We start from the raw sequence: 15999 nt of genomic DNA, 5'->3' as shown, positions 1-15999 counted from the left end.
ATCATTTTCTAAACAAAAAATTTCAAGCAGTCATTTTAAGCAGATTAAAAATTTAAGCTAATTACAAACAAAAAATGGTGAAAAATCAAGAAAACATTTTGATTAACCCAAACCATTTTTCTATTTTATTTATTTTTGGTTCACGAACACTTTTGACATTGACTTTTTGTCCTGTTTCAGGATGGGAATTTATTTTTTTAAAAACTCAAATATCATCATGGGAGGGGAAACTGTTTCCTGTCCAACTCTATTACCAAGACTCTCATTTGATTTTTCTCAAAAGCCTTGTTAAATAAATAAATAAATAAATAAATGAAGGTGGGTGTGCATATATCACTCCCCAGTCCATGTATGAAAAAGGTTTCTGGTTGGAATCCTGGGTTCTGATCCACTCAAACAGTAGGTTTGACGCTGTGTTATTTTCTGTGACCAACAAGTCTATGTCTGGCTTATCCCAGCACTGGAATACTCTTTGAATGAGGGAATCCTTAACTGATCATGAGTGTTTGTAAGAAAAATACCTGCTCAGGCTATCTGCCAATGTATTCTGTAATCCCGGCAGAGAGCAATGATTATAACTTGGTGTTCAGTGTACCAGTTCCACAGCCAAGCAGCTCCTCACTGTCTGTTTACATAAACCACTGTCGTGGTACTGACTATCATGAACTGTCTTGCCTTGAAAGAAAGGAAAAAGTATCATATGTGCCAAGCTGATCACTCTGAGTTCTAATATGTGGGATGTACAAGTGAATCTGTGCACATGACCACAGATCCTGTGATAGAAAAGATGAGCTCCCCATCACACACAAGAAGCATCTACTACTATCATCTTTGGGGGTAAAAGTGGAGAAAATGGAATGCCCTTGCAAACTTGATCTAGGTTCTTCCACCAATTTAAATATGATAGCATTTCTTGTGGAATCTCAACTGCCACATCTCCAAGAGCTACAGTACAATCCTGAGAATCTAACATAGGGATAACTGAGGCCAGAGTGGCCACACTGAAGCTGAACCAACAAATGACGATATTGGGCTCTCTCAAATGCATATATGCCACCACCCTACTCTCTTCTTAGGGAATAAATTAATGGGAATAAAAACCCTTCACTCTAAACAGAAGATGAACTCCTTCTATTGTTCCCAGTGTAAGAAAGGGTTTCATCTCTTGATTCAACAATCTCTGATGAGAAAGGTCCCTGAAAAGGGAGAGGGAAGATTGGTGGGTTTTAGAACTGCTTGAAACTGAGTTGAGTAACCTTTTTCAATTACAATTTCTAGGACTCACTGAATTGTGGTAACATTGTTCCAAGCTTCTTGAAAATAAAATCAACTGCTTTTGAACTGGAAATAGGGATGTTTTAAGGTATATCTACATTCCACACCCCTTTTGGCAACATATACAATACATACACTACACGCTTCCTTAACAAGGATATAAATAGCAGTATGGACAGTAAAGCACTGCTTAGGCAAGCAGAGTTACAGATATGCCTGAAACCTGTACTCTTTACTCACCCAAACAGTACCTCATCCTGCCCCTGTCTATGCTGCTGTTTTCAGCAGCGTAATGTCCTGCTGCCAGAGCCTTTCCCCATTGGAGGGAGCTGCCAGAGCCTTTCCCCACCACAGTGAAAGGCTCCAGCAGCAGGGAAAGGCTTTGGCAGGGGGGAAGGCAGCAGAGAAAGGTTCTGGCAGATACCCACTGCTGAACCTTTCCGAGCTGCATCCGCTCAGTCACCACCTTTCATTGACATGTGTAGCTGCACACTGCAGTGTGGATGCAACCTGCTTTTCTGCGAACTACACATACACTACACACCGCCACAAGTGACTTGCAGCGTAAACGAAACTTCAGATGAAGTTCCCAACTGCTCTGGATGGAAAACTGTTTTTAAGCTGGCATGTGACTCAATGAAGTCACAGTAGCAGCAGAGGAGGGTCTTCTCCTATGAAACTTTTATTTCCTTCCAGGCAGTTCAGTGGTATGACTGACAGGAGGAAGCAGGAGCTTGTCTTGAATAAGGTTTGTACCTAAACTGCTTCTTCCTGGGCAGAAAGCTGTAAATGCCCAGGATCTGAGCACAGCCCTAAAATCATTTAGTGAAAGTAGACCATTATCAGTTTGGGTGCTGCAATTTAATTTCCACCAAAAAGAAAATCTATTGCATTCTGAACTTTTCTGAGAATCCCAGAAGATTATAGCCATGGCATGCCTCATAGGAATAGCTATTGCCACTGACTTAGCTGCAGCATCTGAAGCATTGATTGCTGCTTATAAAGAGGTGCACGCAATGAGCTGTCCTTCTGAAGTTAGATATTTTCATCCTTTTTTTGGAGTCTTGTGGTGGTACCTTATCAAGGAAGTCAGACACTTTCTGCCCACTTGCATACTAATTATCAGGCTCTCCTTTCTAAGACTAGCACATTAATAACTTTTTCTGCCAAAGAGAGATATGTGCTTCAGCTCCTTCTCTTTTGGTGTAGATTTTGAATGCTGCTCTATCTTTTCCTGAGCTGCAGCAACCATCCGTGACCCAGGTGTTGGGTGCCCGCAGAAATCCTAAGTCTGAAGAATGGACTTTGTATATTGCATCGGCTTTTTTAAAAGATGGTAGAATAGCGGTTGACGTATGATGACCTTCATTCACAGGCACAGCCAAGTTTCAGGCAAAGAGGAGTGCAATATGTCCAAAAATGTTGTGTGCCTTTTCTCGCACAACCTCTGTTGGTATTTCCAGCACCTCTGCCACCCTACAAAGAAGATTTAGGAAAAAAATCTTATATACAACAGGGGCAGAAGTATAAAGATATGTCAGCTTCACTTGGTGATGAAGATATGCCTACAGGAGCAACTTTAGTAGAATAATGCTGCTTCTCTTCATAAATATGTGAATTCTTAAGTTCTATACAGGAGAGTTGGGAGGTGGTTGCTGTTGTACCTGGATTTCTGTCAAGAGGGATCTGGATTTGGATCGAAAAGAGGAAAAGGGCTTCCTGATATGACACATGCTCAAGGTGCCGAATATGGCCGGGAATGAGAACCATACGGGTAATAAGTGGGTAACCAAAGTGAGGGATACCAAGAAGTGGGTCTCTCCCTAAATTCCATATGCCTACTATGACTCTTAGCTCTGGAATCCCCATCTGAAAAGTAGGAGTCATAAGATTATTGCCTCGGTGAGTATGTGATGACTCCCCACCACGATGTTCCGAGAGAGAAGTGGTACAAGTCCTCCACATGTAGTAGAGGAACAGAGCTAGCAGAAGTCTGTGGGCCTAAGGAAAGAAGATTCTTTACTAGCGCCAAAGACGGCCCTGGTACCACAGCAGTTGGTATTGTGGCAGGTATTTTCACTATGGAAGACAATAAAGGTGACTCTGGCAGTGCTGATACAGTTAAATTCCCCATTACATAAGCTGTGGTACTAACAATAATAAGACGTTGCCAGCACCACAGTAGATGGTGGTACTACAGACTCCATACTGACAGCAGCTAGAGATGAACTCTTAAATGGTACCAGAGCACAGATATTGAGATTTCTATGGGTGCCCAAGGGACCTTGGTCAGGCCTCAAGTAACCCTCATCTGAAAGGAAAGATGAGATTTTCCCCTCGCTCTTTTGCTAGATCCCTGGGACAACTTCTGTGCTTCTTAGGGGAGTGGTGCTGTGTCCTACCCTTTTCAACTCCTGAGGAAGACGTGACAGCTGGAACAGCCTAGGAATGCTTCAGTGAAGAAGCAGGAGCCTCGAAACTTGAAGAGCCAGTGCCTACCGAGGTACTTTCAGAAGAGGACTGCTCGGAGCCAGAAGATTCTTGTCTGCCCTTATCCAAGGAAGGTCTCATTTATTTATCTAAAAGAATCATGTTCAAGCACTCTGTGATGGTCTGTATCCCTGTATTCACCTCTTCCACACTATTATAATAATCTTGGTACAAAGTATGCCTTGGGAGGTCTTATTTGAAAACCCATAACTCGCTGGTCAATGCTGTCCTGGCAAAATGTGTGTGATATTCCACTGTATGGTGTTACTGAAACATATTCAAATTCTGGGAGTGGCCAAACTACTTTCGCAGAGACAATGGGCAAACTGACAGCTCAGTCAGGTGTAAACAAGGCCAAATAGGCCATCACCTGCTTACATGGCCATTCATTGGCAGGAAAAGGGATATGGATGAAAGTCTACATCTTAGCAAAGAAACAGCACAGAGTTCCTGACAATGAGGACTGCCTGGCATCCTGCTCCCCGCTGGAGAAGCCTCTCACAGGAAGGAGAGAACTATAAAAGGAAAGATTTCTCCCTTTTTCTCTGCCCACAGCATTCACAACACTTGAAGAACAAAGAAAACAACACTGGACTGGAGAAGGTATCTTGACTGAAAGAAGTTCAGCCAGTAGGACTGCTGAAACAAGTGGTGAGAGACTTTGCTTTGAATTTACTCTAGTTGGTCACTTATTTTTCTTGTAAACAATTCTGACTTTCATGCCTCACTACTTGTATTCATTTAAAATCTCTCTGTAGTTAATAAACTTGTTTTATTGTTTTATCTTTATCAGTGTGTTTGAATTGAAGTGTTTGGGAAACTCCATTTGGGATAACAGGATTTGTGCATATCATTTTCTATTAATAAAATGATGGACTTCATATGAGCCTGTATTGTCCAGGAGAAAGCTGGGCAGTACAAGATACACATTTCAGGGGAAAGTCTGGGATTGGTAGCATGCTGTTGTCACCCTACAGTGTGGTTCAAGAGTGGCTGGCTGCAGAACTCATACAACGTGGCTGGGAGTGACTTACATGCTGGAGGCTGTGTGAGAGCAGACCAGGAGTGGTAGCTACAGCACAAAGAAGTGTAAAGGGCACCCCAGGAAAGAGGGCTGAGGTGACACAGCTGTTCATCAGATTGTACCCTGGGTATGTCACACATGCACCCCAGGCTATTAGGGTTCATCTGGAGAACAACTGAAAAACAAAGCATTTCTCAGTGATATGTCCCTCACAAAGAAAAAAATAATGTCAATCACTGAGTAGTATAGCTGTGCCACACAAACAGCAATATTTAAAACCAGGAGATTTTTGGTCAGCTATGAAGTTGACCACCTGGGTACTGGTAAACAAATAGCTAGAAATAGTTAACTCAAACTAAAACCTAATAAAAATACTATCCTAACTACTAAAGTATTATTAGGGACTTGTCTAATATTAGTGGGGTAATGCACTATGGAGGTCTGATTTCTAAAGTGCATTAATGTGTTGCACATTAGTTGCTCCACGTAGTCCCTGCTGATGAGCACTAAAGATTTATTTGTGTGCTTTAGGACTTGTCTACACTTGAAACACTACAGTGTAGACACTACCTACGCCAATGGGAAGGGTTCTCCCATCAGCACAGATAATTCACCTCCCCAAGAGATGGTAGCTAGATTGACTGAATAATTCTTGTCAATATAGTGCTGTCTACACCAAGGGTTAGGTCATCTTACCTACGCCACTCAGAAGTATGGATTTTTCACTTCCCTGAACCACGGGATTGGGTCAAAACTAACTTTTTAGTGTAGACCAGGCCTGTTTCAAATTACTGTTTCAAACAGCACTATATTAAGGCATGCCAGCAGGGACTACACGGAACAATTAATGCACAATATGTTAGTGCGCTTTAGAAATCACACCCTTGTAGAATTCATTACACCGTGTAGACAAGCCCTAAGAAGGTAACTACATACAAAAATTCCGGTTTAAGGACCACAAGTGTAAGAGACAGGGAAACTGCTCTCTCAGTCACAGGTAATCAGAAGGAACTGAGGGATGGCTAGCCCTGCTCCACCCTTTATACCTTTGGAAGGGGTGGGGGCTCTCCCTGGTATAGGCATGGTCCCAACAGGCACTGCTGGCCCAAATATTCCAATTGAGTGCATGGGGTGTAGGCACATCACGAGCAGAAAACATATAGACAAGCAACTGAAGAAGCTTAGATTCTGTAGCAAATATGAAGACACACTTTAGGGTCATGGTACAAAGTTGAGAATCACTTTCAATAAGTTTGGATGGATGCCTCCAAATGTATTAGGAACAGAGAATCTATCTGAGGCTATACAGAACAGAATTCAGTAGCAGAGATATTATGACTGTGAGCATGAGTGTCAATTTTGATAGCACTTATAGTAACAAGGTCAGCAAGTTGCCATCTGACTGCTTATGTAATCAGCTAGGAAGGTGTCTACAGCAAGAGAAAAAGAAAAAAAATCACATTGTCAAAAAATACTAGATTCAACTTCACACAATATCTAATCTTTCATTACCAATTATTTTTAAACCCATATACGCCTATAACAAGCAACTGAAAAAATATACACAGTGTTTATGAACAGGAAGACAAAATACAAACTAGTTTAAGACCAGCAAAATATCAACATGAAGAATAAACTGTTCATATTCCAGTAAAGTAAGTAAGATCTTGCTTTTGTCACCTAAACATTCATGGTAAACTATTTTGTGTTAATAGTTCCACTGAGAACCTTGGGTTTGAGCAAAGAATCAGCTCTCTTTGACTTTTATTTATATATAAAAAAAACGAGGATATTTTCAGTGTAATCATGTATAAACAATCAATAGCTAGTATTTTCGTTAGACACTTATACTTCTAAATAACAAAAAATAATTGCCTGAGTTATAAACTGTAACCAGGTGCACAGAATTCCCTCCTCAAAGGGAGAAGGGAGTACTTTCTTCAGTTAATGAAAAAGGAAGTTGGAAGTTTGGTGGGGAGGTGACAAACTTTAGGAATTTATTTTTTCTGAATGATTTTAACAAATGGTATGTTATGGTATTTCAGAATTTGTTTGATCAATAACTTATTCTAACCTGAGCTGCTCAGTACCTCTGAAAGTCAGGCCACTCACCCAAGTACTTAAATACAGATCTGAGCAATGTCTACATCATGGGCACTACAGCAGCATGATAACACTGCTGCAACTGTGCCACAGTAGCACCATAGCGTAGACTCTTTCTCCAGCGATTAAAGGGGTTTTTCCTTTGATGTAGAAAACGAAGCAGCTGTAGCTAGTTCGATGAAAGAATCCTTCTGCCCACCTACCACATCTACACTGGGGGTTAGATCAGCTTAACTACGGAACTCAGAGGAGTGAAAAATCCAAACCCAGGACTGCAATAGCTATGTCGACCTAATTTTTAAGCGAGACTAGACCTTAGATCAGCGATACTCGGACTGAGGCTCGGGAGTCGCAGGTGGCTCTTTAATGTGTCTCCTGTGGCTCTTGGCAGCACATATTAAAAACACTGATTTAATTATTAACCGATCTAAGTTATTAACCAATCAGGATTCTTTTACTATGTTATTAAACTGCAGAATGCCTGGTCAGTCACTTGCCTTTCTGTTTCTTCAAAAGTAGTGTACCTAAAGTTAGGCATCTAAAGCAGTGATACTCAGACCTCAGCAGTTCAGGAGCCAAATTTTACTACATATACAAATAGTAAATGAAACAATGAATTCACACTACTGTGGCTCTTTTGGGTAATGCTGAGCACTAATTTGACTCCTAAACCACTGAGGAGTAAGTATCACTGCCTTAGATGCCTAACTTTAGGCCCACTACTTTTGAAGAAACAAAGACCAACAGAATTATGAGACCGTTAAGGAGTCTGATTTCAGAGCCTAACAAGATTTGCAACCCATGGAGAAAGTTTTAAGACAAGCTATCTATACATAGCATTTTGTGAAAGTGTTATCAGCTTTGGATAAACGTTTTAGTCACACGGCCTTGGGAAAAGTACATTACAGGAGTCTATCCTCAACTCAGTTAGATGGGAATTTTGCCTTAAGGTAAAGTCATTCAGACAGCTTTGTTGCATGGGGCAAGAAAACTGCAAGTGCTCCTGGCAACTGTCAGTTCTCTTTCTATATAGAACTTCCTTTTGGAAGTAAAGTGAAGCAAATTACAATGTAATAAGAGACAGATATGTAACCAAACATTTGGAGCTGTGAATATTATTTGCTTTAAAAGAAAAAATTACTCATGAAGCCACATGTATCGAGATTAATGAGCTACAGGATGTCAGCATGTTGAAGAGAACTCCAACAGAACAATACCTTACGTGAAGTCCTGTAAGAAAGAATTTCTCAAACAATGTCAAGAGGGAAAAAAAAGTAAATTAGTTGTTCCACACATTGTCTATGAAACGTTAGACAAAATGGCATATTAACAAATTATCCAAGCAACACAGATACACAAGATAAAAAGGAAGAGAATCAGATTTTGAATCATAGAATTTAGAAAAATTAAAAGACCTATTGGGTCATCTAGTCCATCTCCCAGCGAGTACTGTTCCTTACTGTCCATTCCTGGTTTCTCCTTCCTGATTAAATCTGCATCAGATTCTTTTACTTTAGATTTATTATCTTGCATTTTTCCAAGATAATCTCATTTTATCATCTTCCACACACATTAATCTCTCTAGGTCACTTTGCACGATGTGTTTGTAACTCCTATCACCACCTACAACTTTTTACAGATTTTTCCATTTACTTCCCCATTATATACACAGTATGTATTCTTTAGAGAGTATCTGTAGAAAAATTCAACAATATATTCATATTATAGCTGTGTAAATCTTGAAGGATGTAGATAACTTGATGCTGGCAAAGAGCTGTGTCATAGCTTTAATTGAGGAAGCTCTGACTTGACTCTTATGACTCAATCACGTTCAATTAAATATAAATAAGAACTGCATACCGCCAATTTGGAATAGTTTTTTTGGACACAAGAGTCAATATTTTCCAATTTGGATACTTAAAATCAGCCATCTAAATCATATTTTGACTTCAAATCTCAGCATCTCTGAAAGTGCAGTCATTTATTTTGAGATGCCTAGCTTTAGTCATGCAAGTTTTGGCAAGCTCCAGAAGCTCCTGTTAAGTCTTCATTGGATGGAAGTGTTTCAAATGCAAATTAGACACACTACATAGCAGAAAGAAAACATCTGTTTTGATTTGCAGCTGATCAAGTCCTTTACACCACATTTTCATACTGGACCTTGGAGCCATCAGTATTTTCAGACCAAATGCTGAAAACATTATTATTCTTTTTAGTTTTGTGCTGAACTCGTTCTTCAAACCAGAAATAATGGAGATTCTGTTATTCAAAGTGATTTCCTTTGATTTTCAGCCTTTATTTTTATGTGGTAAAAGTGATCAGTTGTCATTTCAACAAGTGAATTTAAACTTAGTAAGGTTTTATAGATCACTTCATAAAACTGTTTTTTTCTCCCCCCCCAATGTCTACATATAACACGTTAATATTTGTATCAGAAAAACCTTTCCCAACAGCCCCTCTGCACAATGATGCTTATTGCTGCCTGGCAAATATATCCTAGCCGTCTCTGAGTTTCACTGGAAAGGGATCTCAAATATGCAGTTGGGAGCATGGAGATGACACGGTGGAAGGAAAAGGGGAAAAATAAGAGAATACTGTCAATGGAGGAAAAAAAAAATCAGTACAACTCATACACTTACGTAATGAGCGTCGTCTTTTGTTCTTTAACTTCCTTCTTTTGTTCATTCCAGCTTTAGAAGGAGATTCCTCTTTGGCCTTTGGCTGGCTGGCAACTTTTGAAGAGTTCTGCTGGCTGAAGTGCGTGGGCACATGACGAGCCAGCCCTCCCTGAGATGCAAAACTGGCATTGCACCCACCAACCACACACTAAAGGGGAAACAAAATGACAAGAGAATATTGGGGATGATCTGTGGCATTCATTCAAGTGGCAGATAGTCTGCAGAGAATTGATTTGTTATATTTTAGGTTTTTTCAGATTACCTTTTCTTACTTGAATTCCAGCAAATTAGAAGCAATCAATTCAAGTTCTCAAAGTGCATGAAATTCTATGCAAGAACAGAAAAACTGTGATACAAATTCCCATCCTAACTTGTGTCACATATTTTTCCAGTGAAACAGATTACTGTACAGCACAAAAAAAAGTTCTCAAAGCTCAGAGAAAAACCTTAGACACTGTACCTACAGCTCTTGCTGCAAGAAGCAGATCCATTCACTCTCATCCTCAATGACATTTCCCGTCAATTCAAACTTACCCATTTTCAAAACCCTCCATTCATGAACTAGCTCTACTCTGCAGTTACTTTACAACCTTATTTACCTATCAAATATAATGTTCTTACATCTACCTCTTCTGCCCTTCCTTGTGACAATTCATTGTTTGAGATTGCTTTTAAAAAGTACTTTTTGAGCTTAACACTTACTGTGAAGTACTATACTATTAATAAAGGATGCTTATTTTTAAAAGATATTGTAATACATATTTTACAAATTTGAAGTACCTCAGTTATTTTGGCCTGGTAAGGTTACCTTAGAAATTTTTTTGAGAAAATGCGTAATCAAAAGATAATGACAGAAAACAAAACAGAAAAACAAGACGAGACCAAGAAATCTCCTGGTCATAAACAAAAGAATTACAGATATAGTCAGTGTTCTCATATCTGGTTATTAGACAAATGGTAAATCATAAAACAATGTTTCAACAATGCACAAAATTCAATGTGTGTCTTGGTTTTACTTAGTTTTAGTTCATAAACAAAATATTTTAATTTCACTTTGATTAGGAGCTGGGGAGGGAAATCTTCCCTCCAGGGCCAGACACTTGAAAATGGAAGACAGGGAAAATGGATTATGACGATCATTCTGGGATAAGAATGGATGTGTGTGTGAATGTAATATTAATTTTTTCAGCTCCCTTTCCAAGTAACAGTAATAGTTAACTGGACTAGTAGCCGAAAGGAACTAAAATATCACTGCCCAAAAATGAAACAATGTGCTCTTATTTCTCTCTCCCTCCCTATTATCACTTTGTTGTTTGAGTTTGGCCAGCATCCTCTTATTTCCCATCTCACTTATGAAAACTCACTTGATAGTCAGGCACTGCAGCGGCTGGAGGAGTGTGGGAGGCTGTAACTCTGCAGGTAATGACATCCATGTGCAGACCAAGAAATAAAACCACAAACCTCTTCCTCACATATCCTGACCTTGCAAATTGGGCTGAATGAAGGGAGGAAATGGGGCTGTCACTTAGCATATTCTGCTCCCTCATTCCCAACTGAGCCATTCTGAGCTGCGGAATAGAGAATGTAGGCCATGATTACACAATGGGCAACTCTATCCTGGGAAGCAGTGACTCTGAAAAAGATTTGGGTAATCAGCTAACATGATCCTGGGATGGATAGACAAGGGAATTTTGAATAGGAAAGGACATTTTATTTCTCTATTTGGTACTGCTATGACTGCTATTAGAATACTGTGTCCACTTCTGGTGCTCACAATTCAAGAAGGATGTTGATAATTTGGAGAGGGCTCTCAGAAGAGCCACAAGAATGATCAGAGGATTAAAAAACATGCCTCCCAGTGACAGATTCAAGGAGCTCAATCTATTTATTTTAACAAAGAGAAGGTTGAGGGGTGACTTGATTACAATCTGTAAGTATCTACATCAGGAACAAATACCTAATACTGGGCTCTTCAAGCTAGCAGAGAAAGGTATAACATGACCCAATGGCTAGAAGTTGAAGGTAGACAAATTCAGACTGGAAATCAGGCATACATTTTTAACGGTGAGTAACCAGCCACTGGAACAATTTACTAAGGGTCATGGTGGATTATCCATCACTAACAATTTTTAAATCAAGATTGGATATTTTTCTATAAAATATGCTTCAGGAATTATTTAGTGAAAGTTCTATAGACACTTGTTATATACAGGAGGTCAGACTAGATGAGCACAATCCTCCCTTTGTGCTTTGGAACCTGTGACTCACATATAAGCACCTAAAAGTGCATCTGTGGACAAATTAAATACAGTGGTCCAGGATTCTAGTATCATTTACACAACTGTAAAGCTGGAGTGACACCAATGTGACTTCAATTACTCTGAATTCATAGTGATGTGAAATAAGAATCTGAGCTTAATCATGTAAAAAAAAAAAATATCAAACTTGTGCCAGCAGAAGTAAGGATGAAAACTACTATCTGAAAGCATAATTTCTAGCAAAAATTGTTTCTTCTGTAGTTCTGAAATCATTAGAAGCTGGTGACTTCTACATGAACACAAGATGGTTTCATGAAATGAAATTGAAAGTCACTAAAATAAAACTTGAGGTTCTCTACTATTTAGCCTTTATAAAAAAAATAGGGTTCTCTACTTAAGTTGTTACCCAGCCTTCTTAACTTTCACTTCAAAATCTTCCTAGCTCCATTAGCTCTGACAAGATTTGAACAAAGCAAAAAACCTGACCCTAAGTAGAACCACACTCCTTGCAAAATTTAAACTCTTAGCAATGTGTGCTAGAGCTCAGAAAATAGTCCCAGAAAAAAAATGGAATATCATAAGTGTGACAACATTACAGACTTATTAAATGAAAGTGAAACAGTAATACATTCTACAAATATAGCCAGGTAAATGTATACCAGACATGTTTCTGGAAGGCAGGTTCATAAGACACAGTGGTGTTTCTAGTCTGTCTGGGTGGATTACACAGCTGGTCAAAACTTCATTGTTCTCCAACCATACACAAGATATTCAAGAGATTCACCACAAAAATCAGCACTTGCTCTATCCAAAACTGAGCTCTTTTCCAGGTCATTACTGACACAGCATACTTACATACTCAAGTAGGTGCAGTTTACATCTAAAAAGCACCCAAAAAAATTATTAGTTATAAAGTTAAGCAACTGAGCCTGCAACCAAGATACAAAAGTATTTATTTATAAGGACCATTTATTTTACTGTGTCTTCATGTGCAACATAGTTTGACAATAGTTGGTTATATTATTACAGCTAATTAAAAGAAGTGTAGTATACCACAGATGCTACAGAATACTTTGTAGTCAAGAGGAAATAGAAGAGAAAAATGTCTTACCTGTTCTTTTCTTTTTTTCTCTAAAATAATATATCCAGCAATCCGTTACTAATGGGTTATGTCTCTTCCTCTCCAAAGATATAGGAGCAGTTCGGGCTGTCATTTCAGGATCTCTGGACTTTAAATCCCATCCAATCAGCTTCCCACCAAATATTTATACAGCTTTAGAAGACCTCTGATAAATCAAACTCAACTATTATGCATAACTTTAAACCTCTCTCTTTCAGAAACTCAGATCTAAGGTGTTTTTGGTTTGGTTTGTTAATACCATAGGGTGGGTCCGGATTGGTGGATATGTTACTTCAAGAGAAAATAAGTTAACATGTAAGAAGTTTAATTTCTCTAGTGTACCCATACCCACCATTACTAATGGACAGTAATCAACATTGAATTTAATTTACAGAATAGGTAGGGAAAAGCAAGAAATAGGTAGTAAAGAAGTAAAACAAAAGATCTGCTATAATCCCCTTTTAAATATAAATGCTATTTTGGAATTATAGCTTGTGCTATATAAGAAAGGATGTATCTATACAAACTCTCAGTGCCAACTTACATTTTGAAAAGCTTTATCTAGACACTCTACCATAGATTCCTCTTAAGAAATCTGCACTCTTTCTGACCATACAGTTGTTCTCACTGATGTGTTAAACAAAGGTTTTAACCATAGGTGACACTTGTAAATATTCCAGCACCTGATCCACTAAAATAGCAGCTTTAAAAGCTTTCATTACGCTATTTGTTTTTGGTTAAAATGTGCACTTTTTATCCTTTATAATAATGCCAACTTAACAGATAAAATAACTTCACAAGTTCGATCTTATCTCAAACATTCAGTTCCGGTTCCTTCTTTCAGAACTTCTCAATTTACTGTGGACTAACAAGATGTGATCCCCTCTAATATCTAGCAGCATGTGGATGGGAGTATAACATTTAGCTGTTAACCATTCTAATTATACTGAAATCTGTAAAATATACTTTTTAATATTCCCCTACAGATTCACAGAATACACTATGTCAAGAATAAAAAGTTCTCTCTTTGCACACCAGAGCTTTTATTTTAGCCAGACCTTACTTTCTATGGTCAGGTTTTAAAGACAAAACTTTTTTTTCTCCAAATTTAAAAATCCAAACTTAATTCAGTCATGGTATTTATTTTGAGGGGACATTATTAAATCCTAAAATAATTCTAAGTGCCACAATGCCTATGCTGCTTAGGGTGGGATTTTAAGAAGCATTCAGCACTGGCCTAAATTCTGACTCCAAGGGTACAGAGTTAGTCTAAAGCTAAGCACTTCTGAAAATCCAACCCTTGGGTATTGACATATTCAATTCTGGAAGATGAAATCATGGAACATTACACCTATAGGCTTTAGCAAGTAAAAAGCTGACATGTTGGTTCAACATTTAAATTTGATGGGACTCTAAGAAATAAAGAAGAGACTCCTAATCATGGTCTGAAAAGAAGTTATGTTGCCTTTGTATTTCTACTGGATTCAAAGAAATTATGTCTCTTTTTGACAGTAACAAATGTGAAATTTTGCAAATAAATCCAATCTTGATGTTTCAAACATCTGTCATCTGCATAAGTCCTACAGATTTGAACATTGTTATTGCTCAATTATCAGTCTGCTTAGACAATCTGCCTTAATATTTTATACATCCTTCGTGTGCAGTGCTCTGATGAAGAGGGTACTTTGCCAGAAGAATGACTGACAGAATTCAAAATAAAGACTGGAGCGTCTTGATCCTGTTTGCTGGGCTATGCAACTGTCATTCCATTATCAAGCATATCAACTGTGCTCATCCTTTAATAAGTTCTGGAAGTGACCGGTGCTGGCAGGACCACTCAGTTATTTAATGCTCTCTCTTTTACTGCTGACCAGAGTTCCCATACCAGAGCCTCTGACAAGTGTCCATGTTGACATAAGTTATTACTTTAAATACTAACCACTGTAGAAGCAAACCCTGCAAGAGAGATGTAAGAAACTCAGAATACACCCACTGGAATAATTTTAGCTGGGAAGAAACAGCTACAATGTCCTCAATATGGAGTCTTGCATGCAGGGATATTTCTATTCAGGGTTATAATTTCCCCAGATTAAATCTCACTGAATTCTTTCTAGGTCAATAATTAATTGTTGCACCTTGCCTTGAACCTATCATTTCTCCCAACATATGAATCCTTTCAGCAAGTGTCAAATTCCTGTTGACTTTGTTGAGGAAACTGTTTTTGAAGAGTGTGTTTAGTACATCTAACAGCTTAATCAGGTCAACTTCCTTTCTCTGTTTGCTTTATCAGGATATGGCATAATAAGGGATACTGCAAGTCAGTCTCATAAGCACTACAATCCACTTTGGGGAACAATCAGGCTGGCTGAGATCATTAAAAGTTCAATATTAATCGTGTCTGTGATAAACAAGTAACAGGACAGTCCAAGGAAGTATAAGGGAGACATTCTCTCTTCTGGAAGAGGTAATCAGTTATATGTAATTATAGTTCTCTGAAGAGAAGACTGCAACAAATTACCACCCTTGGTTCCGTGTGTGAGTGGACTACCACAGCCCAAAAGATCTAAGTCATTTGACTCAAGGAAGCATCTCATGCTACTCATAATGTAGCTAGGCTGGCCATAGTCTTCCATCAGTTCCTTCGTAAGAGGGGCAAAAACACTTTCATAACCGAAATACCCATAATTTACATAATCCTCAACTCTGTGGGGAAAGTGGTGTACTAATAAGAATTCATTCAAACATACAGTGTATCTTTGGGGAACAACAACATGTAAGCTAGACACCCAATGACAGATCCACAGTCCTGAGCAGGACTGTATTCAGGTGACTAGCCCATGCCATCGTGGCTACATTGCTATTGTTAATAACTAGCTCCATCAAAGCTGGCTTGAGTATGCCTATTGGCGCTGCAGTCATGCTACCCTATCGCAGTGCAGATAAACCTTCAGTGGTTGGCATGAAGGTTTACATATTTCTTAAAAATATATATTTTAATCCTATTTAATGTAATGGTGCATGTTCTCATTCACCACGTAAATGCTGACGCCT

At 38.7% G+C, this 15999-nt stretch overlaps 1 protein-coding gene across 3 annotated transcripts in view; it reads right to left on the bottom strand.

The window, feature by feature from the left end:
• The window catches only part of AEBP2 (AE binding protein 2), an 84244-nt gene that overhangs the window by 29197 nt on the left and 39048 nt on the right, over positions 1-15999 (bottom strand). For all 3 annotated transcript variants that reach the window (XM_034782192.1, XM_034782183.1, XM_034782200.1), the window contains exon 4: positions 9532-9718. In XM_034782192.1, coding sequence (XP_034638083.1) covers positions 9532-9718 — 187 coding nt within the window. The remainder of the gene's footprint in view (positions 1-9531; positions 9719-15999) is intronic.

The sequence above is a fragment of the Trachemys scripta genome, chromosome 1, assembly GCF_013100865.1.
Source record: "Trachemys scripta elegans isolate TJP31775 chromosome 1, CAS_Tse_1.0, whole genome shotgun sequence".
Taxonomy (NCBI): domain Eukaryota; kingdom Metazoa; phylum Chordata; order Testudines; family Emydidae; genus Trachemys; species Trachemys scripta.
Note: the sequence above shows the minus strand (reverse complement) of the source record. Positions and strands in the feature narration are given on the sequence as shown.